Raw genomic sequence first — 16,948 nt, 5'->3', positions numbered from 1 at the left:
TCGCTTCAAAGCCGCCGTAGGAGCGCGGCGGTCGCTCCCGTTCCCACGCCCGCCCCGCGAGCCGCCCGCGCCCGGCCCCCGCCCCGAGCTCCCGGACCCCGCGCGGCGGGGGCGCGGGGCCGCAGGCGCATGCGCGATGGCCCTCCCCGCCCCCTGGCGCGAGCTCCGGGAGCCCGAGAGAGGGGCCGAGGGCATGTGCGTGTGGAGGCCGGGCTGACCGTTGACCCCTCCGCCAGAGCCCTAACCGAGCTTCCGCCCCTCCCCCCTCCCCTCCCTCCCCTCCCCTCCCCCCGGCCCCAGATGAGACGCCCTAGCCTGGAGCCGGGCGCGGGGGAGGAGCCCTCCAGCGCGACGCCCGGGGCCCCAGCCCGCGTAGAGTCCGCCCGCCCCGAGGGCCTGGGGAGGGGGCGGGGCCGCGCACTTCGGACTCCAGCCCGCAGAGCGCCCGCGGCCGAGCGCACCCCGCCGCCTGGTCTCGAGCGGAGCGAGCCATGACGGCGCTGCGCGGGCAGTGGCCCGAGGTGCGGGACACCTGCACCTCGCTGGGCTTGATGCTGGCGATCGTGCTGTCCGTGGCGCTGGCCCGCGTGGTCCTCCAGCGGCAGAGGCACAGGCCCACGGCGCACACCTTCGCCTTGGAGTTTTTGGCCACCTTCCAGCTCTGCTTCTGCACCCACGAGCTGCAACTGCTGAGCGAGCAGGAACCCGCGCACCCCACCTGGCCGCTGACGCTCATCTACTTCTTCTCCTTGGTGCACGGCCTGACCCTGGTGGGCACCTCCTGCAACCCGTGCGGCGTGATGATGCAGATGCTGCTGGGGGGCATGTCCCCCGAGATCGGGGCGGTGAGGCTGTTGGCGCAGCTGGTCGCTGCCCTGTGCAGCAGGTACTGTGTGGGCGCCCTGTGGGGCCTGGGACTGACCAGGTATCACGTCAGCGAGAGGAGCTTCGCCTGCAGGAACCCCATCCACGTCGACCTGCCCAAGGCCGTGGTCACCGAGGCCGTGTGCTCCTTTATCTTCCACAGCGCTTTGCTGCACTTCCAGGAGGTCCGAACCAAGCTCCGCATCCACCTGCTGGCGGCGCTCATCACCTTTTTGGTCTATGCAGGTTTGTTACTCCCACAAAACACTTGGCACGTCCGGAGCTTCTCTGACCCGAGGCTCTAAGTGCTTTGCCAAGGTATACCGGGAACCCCGCAACCTCTGGGGCGTCAATACTAGGATCCCCGTTACCCTAACCGTGGTGCGTCCCGTTCTTTACAGACAGGGCCGAAACGTAGACCCTCCATTCAGGGCCTTTTTTTGAACCCTCAGAAAAAGGAGCCACTTCTGTGCTGAAACTGAGAACCTGAGAGAGATCGCCAAGGGTTCAGATAGCCCACGGAGGGGTGTTTGAATGGTAGAGAGGAAGATAACTTACCAGCTACCTCTTTCCTCAAGCCACCCTGGTGCAGATCCTGACGCTCACTGAAAAGTGATCCTGGGCTTTAAAAGGTCCTTCCAATTTAAAGCGACATGATTGGCTAGTAGGGTAAGAGTGGCGAGTAGAAATTATGTAGTTCTATTTCCTACTTCTTTTCCTGAAAAATTACTTGGTCATTTATTTGCTTAATAATTCATCTTGAGTAATAAATGAACTTTGAAGTGACCGGTCAAGAAAGATGTTTTAAAATTAAAACTTGCTTGAAATTAAAGGTGCTTTTTAAAAACAACTCTTGAGAAATCTGATTTCTTGTAAACCATCTGTTTACCTTGACAGATCTCGGATGGGAAAACAAGTTTAATGATGGAATGTGTCGTTTTAAAAGATTACAACAAAATATCTTCATTGGGGCTGTATCTGAATTATAAAGTCTTGGAGGCAAGGGAATTTGTAGTTAAGAGTTTACCTTCTGCCCATTAAAAGTGAAACTATGAGAAGCAGCAAACCTGGAGATGGGGACTCCTACACGTATGGCTGCCCTCCTGGGGTAAAAATGACTTTCCCATGTTTTCCTTTCTTCAGATCTAGTACCGTTCTTTTTGTAGACATAGATGGAAATACAAGGTATAGGCAAAAGGGCCGCACATATGCATATTTGAGGGGTTGGTGAATAGTTGCTTATTAAAGTTTTAGGTTTTGGCTAAAGCAGAAACATCCCCCATGTATGAACAGGATCATCCCTTGAAAAATGTTTTTCCACAGTTGAGGACACTCAGAAGTCACCAAAATGGAGCACATCAAAATAATTATGTATTTTAAGACAGAACATAACTGTCCAGCCGTGTAGCCACAGGCTCCTTGGATAGCCAGTGACCAAGTGTCTGACTGTGTACTGATTTAGCAGCCTGCCCTTCGATGTGCAGATGGAGGCCACTGATGTCACTACCACTTCTGTACTTACTGGCTTCCCAAATAAAGTGTGTGGGGGGGAAGCTGTGTGATTTATTAACATGTTAGAGGTATAAAGTTACTAACGCAGACTTAAAGCAAATCTTCTTGAACTTAGGTATGGGAAATTTTAGCTCAATGAACAGTTAACTCTTGCTGTGTAACAAACCACCCCCAATCTTAAAATGACAATTTTATATTATTTTTCATGATTCTGTAGGTTACATGGAAAATTCATCTGAGATCAGCTAGCTTGTCAGCTGGTGGGGCTGAAGAGTCAAGGTAGCCTCACTCAAGTGTCTGGCAGTTGGTGCCAAAGTGCCTGTTCTCCTTCCTGTGGCCTCTCATCCAGCAGTCAGACCAGCTTACTTGTATGGTCAGGGCAATGTTCTAAAAGCAAAAAGTGGAAGCTGATGGGTTCACTGGGACCTGAACCTAGAACTCACACAGCGTCTCTCATATTCGGAATTCACGTAGCATCACTTCTGCTGCATTCTCTGTCTACACAAGTCACAAGCCGGTCTACATTCGAGAGAGGAGAAACAGACTCTACCTCTTGGTAGGAGGGGAAGCTTCCATCAAGTCACACTGAGCAGAACTGGTGATGTGAGGATTCAAAGATAAAGGGAGTTTTAAGTTTTAGGATGGTACAAGACAGTGTTCATAGACATACTGAAAGTCTTTGCCTTTGGAATACCAAAGTAAACTATGAGGGCAATGGTTGTCTATTTTTATTGATAAATGCAAAAAAAAAAAAACACCACAGGTCACTTACTATATTATCACAGCACATATTACATTATATTGTAAAGATCGGTGGGAGTCCCTGTCTTTCTGCCCATGGTGTCTAGTACACAGGGACACAATAACTTTTTGTGGAGCTGAACTGAAATGATTACCTGCCAACCAAACAATTCTATTAGCCCTTGGCAGCTGCAGATTTAACATTCCAGGATTTGGCCGTTTGCCAATGATTCCGAAGGCCCGAGATATGATTTAATTTATAACTGCTGAGGCATGACTACAAATCATGCTATGAGGCCAGCATGCTACAAGAAAACTTAAGTGAACTTGGTTCATCGCTCAACATCTTCAATGTTTTCAGCCTATCAAGTGTGAAATCTGCATTTTATGAAGACAGTTAACATGCTATACTGATGTGTGTCAGTATAAAATCTGTGAAGATCTTGGGCTCTCTCTGTGTGGCTGAGTCAGGGGCAGATGTGTGTGCCCAAGCTTCCACATGGAAGAACCACCAGAAATGTCTCTCTCAGGGATAACCTTAGGGCCACAGCCCTGCTGAGTACTGTTGGGCACGCAGTCATCATCCTCTTTCTTTTCTTGCTGTATAGCCAGAGCTATTAACTCCTAGGCCCCATGTCAGAGATACCCCAGACGTAGAGCTAGACCATGAATCCTGAAAAGTAGTCAACAGAATTTGTGCTTACCGTTCATGACTACTCAGTCCACTTCTTGGTAAAAAAAATTTTGTAACCACTTTACTGAGGTATAATTTACATACCATTCAGTTACTTCTTCAGGGCTCTCTTGACAAGTAAAAATGGAGTCAGTGATAATGCTTTGATTCATTTTACTTTTTGTTTTCAACACAAAGGTATGCTAATACCCGAGAGGAACCTCGGGTATTGTATCTATTTTTAAATGTATTTTCATTTTATTTTTATTATTCATTCATTTAAACAGGTCAGGGTTAAGGGCAGCCAAATCTCCTGTTTTATAAAACCTTACAGGAACAATATAGCAGATTCATTCTGAATGTATATTTTACAATAATAGAAAAAACAATGGATTAACTCTCTTAATGTCCTTTTTTTTTTTTTTTAATGTTTTTATTGATTTCAGGGAGGGGGAGGGAGAGGGAAAGATAGAAATATCAATGACCAGGCATGTGCTCTGACCAGGAATCAAACGTGCAACTCAACCAGCAACCTCCTGGTGCATGGGACGCCGCCTAACCGAGCCACACCGGCCAGGCTTAAAGTCCTGTCCTTTTTTCTGCACCTGGCATATTATAATCTATTTTTATACTCTATAATATGACCAGTGATTCTGCAAAGAAAGATCAGAAAATAAGAATACAGTTGGCTCCGGTATTTGGAACCCCACAGGTTCCAAATCCATGAATTCTGAATCCAGGGACTCAACCAACCATGGATCAAAAATATTCTTAAAAAAAGTTACGTTGTTGCTGAGATTACTATGTAGACAGGCCTATGATAACTGTGTCTGTACTATGTACACACATTTTTTTCTTGGCATTGTTCCCTAAACAATAAACTATTTACATAGCACTTACGTTGTATTGGGTATTATAAGCAATCTTGAGGTGACTTAAAGTATACAGGAGGATGTATATATATATATGTATGTTATATACAACTACTATGCCATTTTATATAAAGACTAGGACAATTATGGATTTTGGTATCTGCAGGGGGTTCTGGAACCAATGCCCCATGGATACCAAGGGATGACTGTATTTGATTACATAAAACAAAATAGTCACATTTAGTAATCCCCTTATTTTCAGTTACAAGAAAATGTAAGATAAGTGGTTTGGTATCACTCTGCTTTAAATGTGTTACAGGAGGAAGTCTAACAGGAGCTATATTTAATCCAGCTTTGGCACTTTCACTGCATTTCAAGTGTTTTGATGAAGCATTCCTTCAATTTTTTATAGTATATTGGCTGGCTCCTTCTTTAGGTAAGCATATTTTTATTTAATATGATTGAAAGATTAGACTATCTTAAAATATGATATGGAATGTCACTGTAACATGTCAATTTCCAAAGCCAGAGTAGGCACAAAAAGGAAATGGAAAAGGTAGTTAATATGCCTGAAATAACACTTTATGTTGTGCAGTATTCTTTAAACTGTTTTTATCTTCAAAGAAACAACATTATGTAAAGGTAGTCAGTTTCAAGTATGATACTACTTTTAAAAACCCTCCAATATGAGGGCAAAAAGTGAGGAGTGATTTATTTCAGTAAAAAATAGTATTTTGTATTTTTATTTTTTTGCTAAAGGAATTAGTTTTTTTCAAATTTGTGAGCTCCAGGTAAAATACTATTTAGTTCATTTGACTCATTTTACAGAAAAGCATCTCATGAAACAATGTGTACCTGTAATGAGCATAGTTATATAAGTTATCAGCATTTCTTGACTGTATAGTCATTTGTTTAAGCCTGATTATAATTCCTAACTATAAATGAATATGAGGATGCCTGGCTTTCTGTTAGTTCATCCTTATTTTTATCCACAGTTAGCATTTTGTCGATTGTTGCTCATTTCCTTTTTAATTTTTTTAAAGGGTACATATAGAAGGGACAGCAGCACAGCTCTGAATAGCCCTCACAATTGACTCCTACCATTTTCCTTCTACGCCTTTATTTAGTATCTGTCATGCTCAGTAATAATATATATAGGTCTACACATAAAGAATATCAGAGAAAACCTGCATTTTAAAATGCCAATAATGGTGCCTTACTTTAGTTCAAGAGATTGCTAGTATTTTCTAATAATAAATGCTTTAAAGATATATTTTCTCAATTTTTTATTTTTAAGAAGTTAAAAATGTCACTGAAGTTAATGAAGCTAAAAAGGTCACTAATTGGACAGGTCTAGTGATAGTTTTCATGTGGAAAAATCTCTGCTATGTCTTACTTGAAATCAACATATATTATATGCATATTTGTTAATGTGTTCCAACTATGATTTTAACAACAGGCCCATGATACTAAGGAATTATTTCACCCATTACTTGAAATAACACTAAAAAGTTGGCCTTTCCAGAAGAATTTTTTAAGAAATCAGAAGTAATGACATTCTCTGTAAAAGGACCTGACATTTTACTTTAAACACGTTTTCAAGGCGAAATCACTCAGTAACTTCTTCCTGAAGAATGTACTAGGAAAAATTCGAATGACAGATAAAAATGAAACAATCATCTCAGCCCTTTTAGAAAGTATACAGACTAGAGAGTACCAGGGAGGGAAAACAGGCTACATTCTTTCTTTTCATGTTCATGTGGTCTAAACAAGAAGGTAATATCATGTATGGCCATTACCAAAACATTTTAAAGAACCACTTATCCAAAAACCCAAATGAAAAAAAAAATACACTTTTATCCATTTCTTTGCTTCCTATTTAAGGAATCTTTTTTTTTTTTTTTAAATCCTTACCCAAGGATATTTTTGCCATTGCTTTTCAGAGAGTGGAAGGGGAGGGAGAGAGAGAAAGAAACATCAAAGTGAGAGAGACACATGGATTGGCTGCCTCTCACACATACCCCGACTGGGGCCAGGGACCGAGCCTGCAACCTAGGTGCGTGCCCTTGGCCACAATTGAACCTGGGACCCTTCAGTCCTCCGACCGAGGCTCTATCCACTGAGCCAAACTTAGCTTGTTGAAAATAAGCATTCAGAGATTCTTAGTTGGCCTAAACACCTCCTCCTAGCTTTTTTCTAAATAGACCCAACATAAAATTCCTGTTGTACTTTTTGGTTTAAAGAGGCATGTTCCTATACTTCTTTAAGAGATTTATGAATGAGAAACAATACAGTAATCCTTCGATATATATGGAAAAAGACGTGAATAAAGGGCAGTTTTTAGAATACCAAATTCCAGCTTACAATGAAATTTTGTCAGGGGAAAGGCCTCAAATGAAGTAAGGTCACAATTAAACTCTAAGCAGGATGGGAAATATAATGAATTATATTTTTACAAGAATCATTCAAAGAGCTAAGTAAGAGATGAGGAGTCAAAACCAACCCCGTGAAAGCTTCATTCGGCAGCGCCGAGGAGTGAGATGGACAGTAACCCCCTCATAGCTACCTTCTTTCCTTTTTGACCAAGCAGGGAGCAAACTATTGTTGGAAACCAGACCTTATTCTTTTTGTTTCTCTTCATAGCAGATATTATAAGTCCTTTAATGCCCAGTGCCATCTCCCCAAAATTAATTTAAAATGTTATGTGATTATAAGACTGTATATAATATTAATTCTCTATTTTACACATTTCATAGAATGAAAATTAGCAAATTACATTTGCTTATATGAAATGGGAATTCCACTTTAGAAAAAAGGTTTTAAATGTAATGTCTTATATTCTAGCTCTGACTTTATCAAGAAAATGTCAAATTTGGTGGATCAGTTAACATAGGGATTGTTATGACATTTTTTTCATTTCAAGCCTTTGGTTGCAAAACAGACTCATCTTTAAAAAATATGTTAAGCTATCCAAATGCTAATTAAACCTTAAGGTTCCTGTTGTTACCAAACAAGAGTAATATAATATCAAATCTGCATGTGACAAAATCTTTTTTTTTTTCCCCCAAAAAATTCTCTTAATCCTAGTTAAAACTGACTTAGAGCTTTCAACCCAAGTACGTTAAGATAAACGCATTAACTATTGGACACTTCCCTTTCAAGATACTGATTTGAGCTGTGTGGCTCCCTCTACTCCATCTGTTTCCCATTAAAAACCAACCAGTACCTACATGTTAGATTTGTCTGGTGTGACCTCAAAATAAAGATTTACTAATATGTGATTTTTTTTTTTTTACATATTTAAAATTTCAGCATTAACCAAAGTTTTGTTTGTAGATATTTTGCTTGATACAGTTTTAAATGCTATTAAGGGCTAAGATTGATGGAAAAAATGAGAAGAGATAAGGTAATCTGGCATATTGTTGTTTTGTGCATTCCAAGTGGAAACTCCAGGGTGCTTTCAGCTGTTTTATTCTCTCAGTACATCCTTAGGGCAGCGATTTTCTTTCTTTTTTCTAATCCTCACCCAAGGACATGACCCCATTGATTTTGAGAGAGAGAGAGAGAGAAACATCAATGTGAGACAAACACTGAGCTGCTGCCTCCCACATGCACCCCTAAGGGGATGGAACCCGTAACCTAGGTATGTGTCCTGACCTGGAATTGAACCCTCAACCTTGGTGTACTAGACAATGTCCCAACTGATATGAGCCACCCAGCCAGGGCTTTCGATTTTCAACGGGGTGCCAAAAGAATGTGTAAAACATGCAATACCTGACTATTTAGTAGTGGCACTAACCTTTTCCCTTAGATTATCAAACAAAAATTAAAAAAAAAAAAAATAGCCAAAAAGAACTACAGCCATCCAGTGTGAATGAATCAAAATTATACCTTTTCTTTGGTCAGACAGGCAAAAATATATTTTTTAGTAATCAGCTTATGTGTGCGATAAAAAGGTTGAAAATCGGTGCCCTAGGGGATAGGGGACAGGTTGTTGCCATTTTAAAGAGCAAATGGAGACCCAAGTCTAGAGTTTCTCACTCAGCAAGTCAGTAATAGAGCCAGAACTAGAACTCCAAATATTTCCATTTTGTTTATCCTTTAAATTCATGTTTAGACCTTACTAGTTTTACCAAGTGCATACTGTTTTTAAGGATTCATGGTTGAAGAAAAATAATGCGAGAATATTAGATTTAGAAAAGATCTACATTTCATGTAGAATCGATGTAGCTAATTATTTTAAATATTGCTTCCCAAAAATCTAGGTATATAATTGTACATAATCTTAAATTATACCCACTTGGTGATTATCAGCTTCCTTAGAAATTGTAACACTGTACTTTATCTTTCAGGTATATTGTCGATGATTCTGACATTCAGCTTGTTCCTTCCATGGCTGTATAACAACCATACAACTAATAAAAAGGAGTAGCTATTCCAAGAGACTCAGACTAAGTCACAGGACAGTCCAGCTGGATGTGATAAAGATTTTATCACCTCAGATTCAACACATTGGCTGCACTGGATTCATCAGTCACTTCGAGGAAGCTGCCTTAGTTTCTATCACTGGGACTTGAAAAAATTAGGCATCCTGTATTTCTCAGTTAAGACTTGTTCTTTTGAGTGTGTATTAAATGCTGCTAGAAAAGACTCACTACATTAAATATAAATTGAGTGATAACTGTTAATTTTTATGAGAAAAAAAGTGAGTACAGGGAGAGAAGGGAAAGGAAGGTGATGGTAGGCCCAAAGAGTGTATCAAGTGTCTCCTGAATGAACAGGATTTTTAACCAAAGTACTAGTCATGCTTACAAAACTGGAGAGATGATACTTTTCAGCCAGTACCTCACACAGTGATACCCAGTGTCATCTTTCAATAGGAAAGTTGCTTTTGGAAGTAGATTATATATCCACTCATACTCCCGGGGGGGGGGGGGGGGGGGTCCCTAAATTTTAAATATATTCTAATGTAAAATATTTTCTCTAAACAGAGTGACTCACTAGCTTTAGGCAAGGTGTTATTCTTTAATGGGATATAATAAAACAAAGCACCCATACAAAGTCAAGATGTAACCTTTTCACACTTTCACTTGATCCTAATCAAAGTAGGTAGGGCATGTATTTTTAATGTTTTACAGATAAGGAAACTAAGTCTAGGGGCGTTTGCTGTCCTGCCCAAGGTCAAATACAGCCAAACACCATCTTTAGGAATTCTACTTCAATAGAAAAAATCTCAGTCATCAATATAACTAAAGGAAAATTGAAGATTTTGAAGAAACAGTAAATATTTTATAATATTAAAATTTGTTTAGGAATTAACTAGTTTTTTTGTTTGTTTTGGTTAAGGCTTAAAGAGCCTTCAAATTTTCCTCTATCAGAAGCTTTCCTTTATTGTATGAGGTCTACTGTATTGAAAGTTCAGGCCACAAAAGGTTAATGGTGTTCCTCTTCAAAGGCAATTCCATTATCAGGGTTAGAAATGAAGTAAAAAAATATGGGGTGAAACAAAATCTATTTGAGCACTAATCAGTTAAAGGAAGTGCTAAACTGCCAGGCACTTCAAGTGCTGCTTGGTGGTCAACTTGTAGATAGCCCCTCTCTTCACACCTGCAGACTGAATTGCAAGGCTGCAGACCACCCAGGAAGGCAGCCAGCCAGTTTGACGACCATGGACCCGAAAATACATGCTGCAGTAGTTCCTATTTTAAAAGCAGAGTTCATAAAATTGGAACAACTAAACACAGTCTCTGACATATTTTATTTAGCCTGCACAGTATGTATAAAAAGCTAGTACTTTAAGTCTTTTTCACATAAAAATCCAGTTTTCTCTTGCAAAATATCAAAAGATCTGGCACTACTAGGCCTGAATTCTGCCATGGAAACAAAACAAAATGGTTGTTCCCTTTAAAATGGTCCCTTTGCCACTCTCTGTCTTCCAAACATGAAGCTGAGTTTCACTTGTATCATGGCTGTTTTTCTTAGACTTTTTTTATTCATGTCTCTTATCACGAGGACTCTGTGGTTTAAGAAAAATTAGTATTAATTTTTGAAAACATCCAGCCCTCTAAACTTCACTTGTCAGAATTTGTGTGACTTCTGATAACACTGCTTCTCCTGAATCCCTCTCAAGTGGTAGCTTTCTCTACCAAACCTCTCTGATACCACTGGGCATGGAGGTGGCACAGGTTCCTTTCTCCTCGCTGCCGCTTCCCGTCTATTCTCTTCTGCTGCCTATTAAAAACATGTCATCAGCCTTGGTTGGTTTGGCTCAGTGGTTAGAGTGTCAACCCTCGGACCAAAGAGTCACAGGTTCGACTCCCAGCCCTGGTTGGGGGGTCTATGTGATTCTCTCGTTGATGTTTCTCTCTCTCCCTCCCTCCCTCTCAAAAAAAGTCAATGGAAAAAATATCCTCAGGTGAGGATTAAAAAATAAAAACATGTCACCACACATGGCATCTGCTACCTGGGTACTTCTCATTGCAGTTATCTACCGTACAGTCCCCTCAATTCCCCCTTGTTCCTTTAAGAACTTAGTTGCTGTCTTTCTCTCTCTACAATACTACTCCAGTTACATTTCTTGATTCCAATGCCCATACAGATGATGCTTCCAGTGTCTTGGCCTCTCCGTATGCTGGCTGAACTGAAAGGCTCTTCAATAATTTCTTCATTCTGTCTCAGCTACAACTTTGATCATAACCTTGAACTTGTCATTAACAGTAACTCAGACTCTTCTATGATCTCAACACCCCACTCTCCAACACTAACTCTTCTTTGCAGCTCAAGGACCCTATTTCCAATGGTTCCTTGACCCCCATGGGGAACTTTTGTCCACTGATACCAGCTCCTTTTCACATCTCTCACTTCTTTTCCAAGTATTCTCTTCTCCTTAAGCAGCTTACATTACACACTTGCATACAATCTTAACTTCCTTGTCCCTCTATCTCTTCATACTCACATGGCTTAACCACATCGAGATTAAATCCAACTGTCTGCTATTCCATGCTTACGCCTGAACATGAAATATTAGAAAAATGAGAGATGGCCGTGGGACAGTTCTCTAAAAGAGTTTTGCTGTAAAGGGAAAAAAATGTGGGCAGTAGCTGAAGGAGAAAGTTGGGTCAAGAAAGAATTTTTTTTTTTAATGGGAAAGATATCAGCATGTTTATATGCTGACAGGAATGCTGCAGTGAAGAAAGTAACTGATAAGGAGACGGAGGGGAGATTTCCCGAGTCCATATTTTTAATAGGTTAGTGAAGACAGAACGGAGTGCACAGCTGAAGGGGCCGGCCTTACCTACTGAGGGAAGGTGAGACGTTGGCACAAGAAGTTAGGTAAGCAGATGTGTTGGTGGGAGTTTGAAGCCTTCAATTTTCCTCTTCCTAGGTTCTCTAGAAGCATTCTAATCAAGTCCAACATCCCACTGAAATTCCGGCCAAGGATTTCCATGTTGTTAAAGCAAGCCCTCATCTTTCCTACCTATCAGCACCTGATATAACTGATTGCTGTCTCCTGAAAACACGTTTCCAGAAAATCATATTCTCAAGTTTCATTCATTAGTTCTCCTTTCCCCAAACTACATGATAGTTCCCCAGGGCTCAGTTCTCTGAGCTCTTTTCTATTTATACTCACTCTCTTGGTAATTTTATCCAGTCCTGTGGCTTTATAGCAGCAACTATATCCTAATGACTGCCAAATTTATATCTCTAGCGTATACAACTGTTCTGAACTTGACACATACTCATCTGTGTATCTGACAGTTCTCCTTGGCTGTCTAATAACTCAAGTTGATACATGCAGCTCTACTTAATTCAAACTGCAGAGTTTATCCAATCTATCGATGGGTATTCCAGTTATTCACTTAACAATTTTTTTTAATTGATTTGAGAGACAGTGAGAGAAACAGTGATGTGTTGCTCCACTCTTCCATGCACTCACTGGTTGCTGCTTATATGTGCCCTGACCCAGGACTGAACTCACAACCTTGACGTATCAGGATGACACTCTAACCAACTGAGCCACCCTGCCAGGCACAGGATAACTGCACTTTAAACCATCCTACATAATGAATAATTGTCCTTGCTTCTAAAAGCATACAAGATTCCACAACTTCTTGTGGAAATATTTTTCAGCTTAAGCACTTATTTAAATCATTTTTCTTCAGCTTTACAAATCCCGGACTCTAGGCTTCTATTTGCTATACCAGCTTCTTAACTAGCATCTTTGCCTTTAGTCTTCCTCCGTGACATGCTACATACCCAAGCTGTCCAGACTTGAAAGTCTAAGATATATAGCCCAGTTTCCTATTCCTCAGGTTAAAAAACAACAACTATTGGGGGATATATTAGTTTTCTAATGCAGCTATAACAAAGTAGCACAGGCTGCATGGTTTAGAACAAAAGAAATTAATATTGTCTCACAGTTCTAAAGGCCAGAGGTCCAAAACCAAGGTGTCAGCAGGCCCATGCTCCCTCTAATGGTACTAGATCTGTTCTAGGCCCCTCTTAGCTTCTGGTAGCCCCAGGAATTCCTTGAATTGTAGATCCAGTACTACATTCTCCCATCTTCACATGCCTTCCTTTTATTCATATCTGCCTGTTTCCAAATTTTCCCTTCTTATAAAGACACCAGCCATACTGGATTAGGGCCCATCCTACTGATTTAATTTTAAATTGACTACCTCTGTAAAGACCCTATTTCCAAATAAGGTCACATTCTGAGGTGCTGGGGTTAGGACTTAAATGTATGTTCTTGGGGGGGACACAGTTCAGCCCACAAACAGGAGGAAAAAACTTGTTTCCCTCCTTTCCATCTCCTACTTCTCCCAGAAACAACTATAACCACTTTCTTATGTTCTTCCAGAAATATTTTATGTATTTACAAGCATGATACAAATAACTGCCGCTGTAACATCCAGTCCCATGTGTTCTATATAAAATATCTTTTGCATCTTGATCTTTTCCATTTAATGTATCGTGTAGCTGATTCAGTATCAGTACATGAGTACTACCAAATTCTTTTTAAGGCATAGTTTTCCATCCCTTAAACTGTGCTGTAAATTGACCCAGGCCTAATTATAAACATTGAAGTTGTTTTCAGTCTCTTGCTTTTATAAATAAAATTGCAATTAATATCCTTACATACATAACTTTTCCTAATGTGCAAATTTATCTATAGGATGAATTCCTTTAAATGGACTTTCTAGGTCAAAGAACATGTACATTTTTTAAATTTGACAAATAGTGTGTCCCTGTTTATAAAAACCTTTCTTAACTTTTACTATATACGATCCCAATTTATTAAACTTATTCCCAGCATCCAAGCATCCTTCTATTTGGGCTAATCCTCCACTGTGAGAATCTGGGCAGGGGCAATGCCCTCCAACTACAGAAGCTGACAGGGCCAGACACTTGTCTTCTGTCCCTGGCAACAAACACAATGCCAACCAGGACTTTGTGGTCACTCAAAGACATGGGGGCAATAAAGAAATCGGTCTAACAGCAACAGAGGAATCATAACATCCTATGTAAACCACTCCTAGTTGCTAATCTTTTTATTAGCCTGGTTTATTACAGCTTTCTGGTCTATTTGCATAGGCTCCTAATAATTTTTCTGTTTAAATTAGCCACATTTGGATTTATTTACAACCAGATCTTGGGCTGATCATTTTGGTCATACTTTTATGAACATAAATTGCTGCACTATCCTCAAATTTGCACCATACACTATAAAGGCTTAGACTGCTGTATTTTTGGGTAATACACATTTGTTGTTGTCATAATTTAATCGGCTATTTACTGCTACTATTGATATGCTAGACACAATTCCTTTTTCCTTTTCTAACCTGTTGCATGCCTAGAAACTAGATGCTCGGGTACACCAGACCTGTTTGTAAAGAAGTAGAGACATGCAATGAAGGCCTGAAGGTCCTATGAAAAAAATGCAGATTTCACCACAACTATTTTAACTGCTCAGTGGATTTTTAAATTTCAGGCTCCTCAGATATGTTCCATGAGGTGAGTTAATGTTGTATTTGTAGCTTCTCCTTTCCCCTATAAAAAGAAGTAATCACTACTATTGGTAATAATTAACAATTTACTGTGCCAGTTCCTAGGCCCTGTTGTTCTGAGTATATTAGTGATTCATATAATCTTCAAAATAATTTTTAAAAACCCTAAGAATTAGTTAGCTTGCATACACTTTTATTTAGCCTTCTTATCCCCAGGTTACATGTTTTATCTTCTTAAAATTATGTTAAAACAACCCCCCACCCCCAAAATTGTTAAAAATCAGTGAACAATACTAGCTTCACTGCTCTCCCAAAAGGTCTTCTGACTTCTCAGCTAAAATTATGAACTCCTCCATGTTACATAGTGGTTTTATTTATGTATCTATGAACAGACAGGGAGAGATGCTAGCAACAATGTTTCTGTTTCAGCTTCTTTAGCAAGAGATGGTAGTAATTCTTAGAATTCTCATAAGAAATTTGCCTAGAATTCAATTACTATATATTAGCCACAGAAGATGGTAGCAGATGTAGATTCACCCATTCTAGAAATACTTCTAAAATGGGATTTGCTTGAGAGTTAGCTTATACTGGTAGTGCTACTATGTGAAATCCTGCAGATAAACCAAATGCTATCTAAGTATCTATCTCTCTGAACAATAAGTAATCACACTTGTCTTTTTCTAAAAGTACAGGACTATAAATTATGGTCATCTGTGCATAATCTCTCTTTAAGAATACTGGCAAAGATCCTAACATATCTCAAAATGCATAATCTACAAAGATTTAAACAAGCTTATTTGAAAAGTATCAATATCTGACAAACTGATCTGAGGGAGGAGGAAACCCACTGGGATCCTATCTTAATGAACACATATTAAAAACGACAGAATCTAGCAGATGACCACTAACTCTAGTCTTTAGGGATATTTTAAATGGCTCACATATGGGCGGAAAATGTCTATGCCTTTCTTTAAATTTTCTCTACATCAAGAAATAAAACAATTCTAGTAACCCTACAATTAAATTCAAATAGAATTAAGAAATGTTGGCTTGCTGAACATTATGAATTTCACTTTTTAAAAGTCTAACATAATCTCTTTTTCTCACCTTCTATTTTCTCAGAGCTATACTGACTGGTATTACAGAATGTGACAGCTGACTCTTGGAAAGCCGTTTAGTCTAATCCCCTTCGTTTTACATATGAGGAAATAGGTCCAGAGAGGTTAAGCATCTTGTCTGCCCCATCAGGAGATGCTTGGCCTCCTGCATCTTATTTGAGTACATCATCCATAATACCAGGCTGACCACAGCAGTGCCTACAGGAAAACACAAAGCACAGAATCTTCTCCACATTTTGTTGGTATGTTATCAGAGCACTTGGTTTCATGAAAGTTAAGATTACAAGTCTGCAAGCATAACTTTAAAAGGAGTTCAAGGGCGGCTCCCTCTTTGAAGCATGCCTTTCCCTCCCCCCTCCCCCCAGGTGACTTTTCCTTGCCTCCGTCTTTCTCCTGTGCTTGTCCAAGGGCCCTTCTTTTGCCTCTGTAACTTGTTTCCCGAGCCCATTTCTTCTCCCACTCACTTTTTCTACCTCTGTGACTTTCTAAATAAACTTTCTCTTATAAAATAAATAAATAAAGTAAAAGGGAACTCAAGTATAATTTCTAAGATCAGCCCATGCATGAGAATACCCTGACTGCTTACTGGAATAGATAAATGTCTAGAATAGAATGAGTGCTGCTGAGATTTGCAGCAGAGAAATTTGGGAACTTCCTGTGCTATCCATTGAAATTTTAACATTGAAAACCCCATAGTAAAAAGAACTTGCTTCTTTCCAGCTGCTGGTAGATGGCAAGGCTTAAAAATCACAGCTCACTATCTCAATGACACTAAGCATTACTTTACCTTTCAGTGAAACTATTTCCTTCTCTCTAAAGTAGGATAATAAAAACCCCTACACCTCATATGCAGTCATGAATATTATGTACATAACGTATGTAGAGAACCCAGGGCAGTAGCTGGTACAAAGGTCTCAGTACATTTCAGTGTCCATTCCAAGTGAACCTTTTACTTGCGTACTATAACAAATTCAGTATTTCTGAGAGGGTCCAAAAAAGAAAAATTACTTTTTCAGTCTACCATGAAGGATGAAGGGGAAACCAAGTGAAAGTGTTGAAAAGAACACTGGGCTTAGTGGTGACAAAGTTTAGTAACTAATTAGCATAGCTTTTCTCACCTTGTTTTTAAAGTCATATAATGGTACTGAAGTTCAAGTATAA

General features: G+C 40.0%; 1 protein-coding gene across 2 annotated transcripts; it reads left to right on the top strand.

The window, feature by feature from the left end:
* The first annotated feature begins 391 nt into the window (after positions 1 to 391).
* Positions 392 to 16,145, top strand: AQP11 (aquaporin 11). Of its 2 annotated transcripts, XR_013999961.1 has the most exons (4): positions 392 to 1,110; positions 4,982 to 5,098; positions 9,015 to 9,265; positions 14,520 to 16,145. XR_013999961.1 is itself a non-coding variant. In XM_081152889.1 (3 exons), the coding sequence occupies exons 1-3, from the start codon at positions 492 to 494 to the stop codon at positions 9,092 to 9,094; spliced, it is 816 nt and encodes a 271-aa protein (XP_081009015.1). In that variant the 5' UTR covers positions 392 to 491; the 3' UTR covers positions 9,095 to 16,145. The 2 variants fall into 2 exon arrangements, 1 of the variants encoding a protein (XP_081009015.1); XM_081152889.1 differs by having other exon boundaries at positions 9,015 to 16,145.
* Positions 16,146 to 16,948: the final 803 nt, after the last annotated feature.

The sequence above is a fragment of the Miniopterus schreibersii genome (assembly GCF_964146895.1).
Source record: "Miniopterus schreibersii genome assembly, chromosome: 12".
Taxonomy (NCBI): Eukaryota; Metazoa; Chordata; class Mammalia; order Chiroptera; family Miniopteridae; genus Miniopterus; species Miniopterus schreibersii.
Note: the sequence above shows the minus strand (reverse complement) of the source record. Positions and strands in the feature narration are given on the sequence as shown.

Coding starts and splice junctions, on each gene's coding strand:
- AQP11 (XM_081152889.1), top strand. CDS start 492: ATGACGGCGCTGCGCGGGCAGTGGCCCGAGGTGCGGGACACCTGCACC. Junction 1,111..4,981: donor CACCTTTTTGGTCTATGCAG/GTTTGTTACTCC, acceptor AATGTGTTACAG/GAGGAAGTCTAACAGGAGCT. Junction 5,099..9,014: donor TTGGCTGGCTCCTTCTTTAG/GTAAGCATATTT, acceptor TTTATCTTTCAG/GTATATTGTCGATGATTCTG.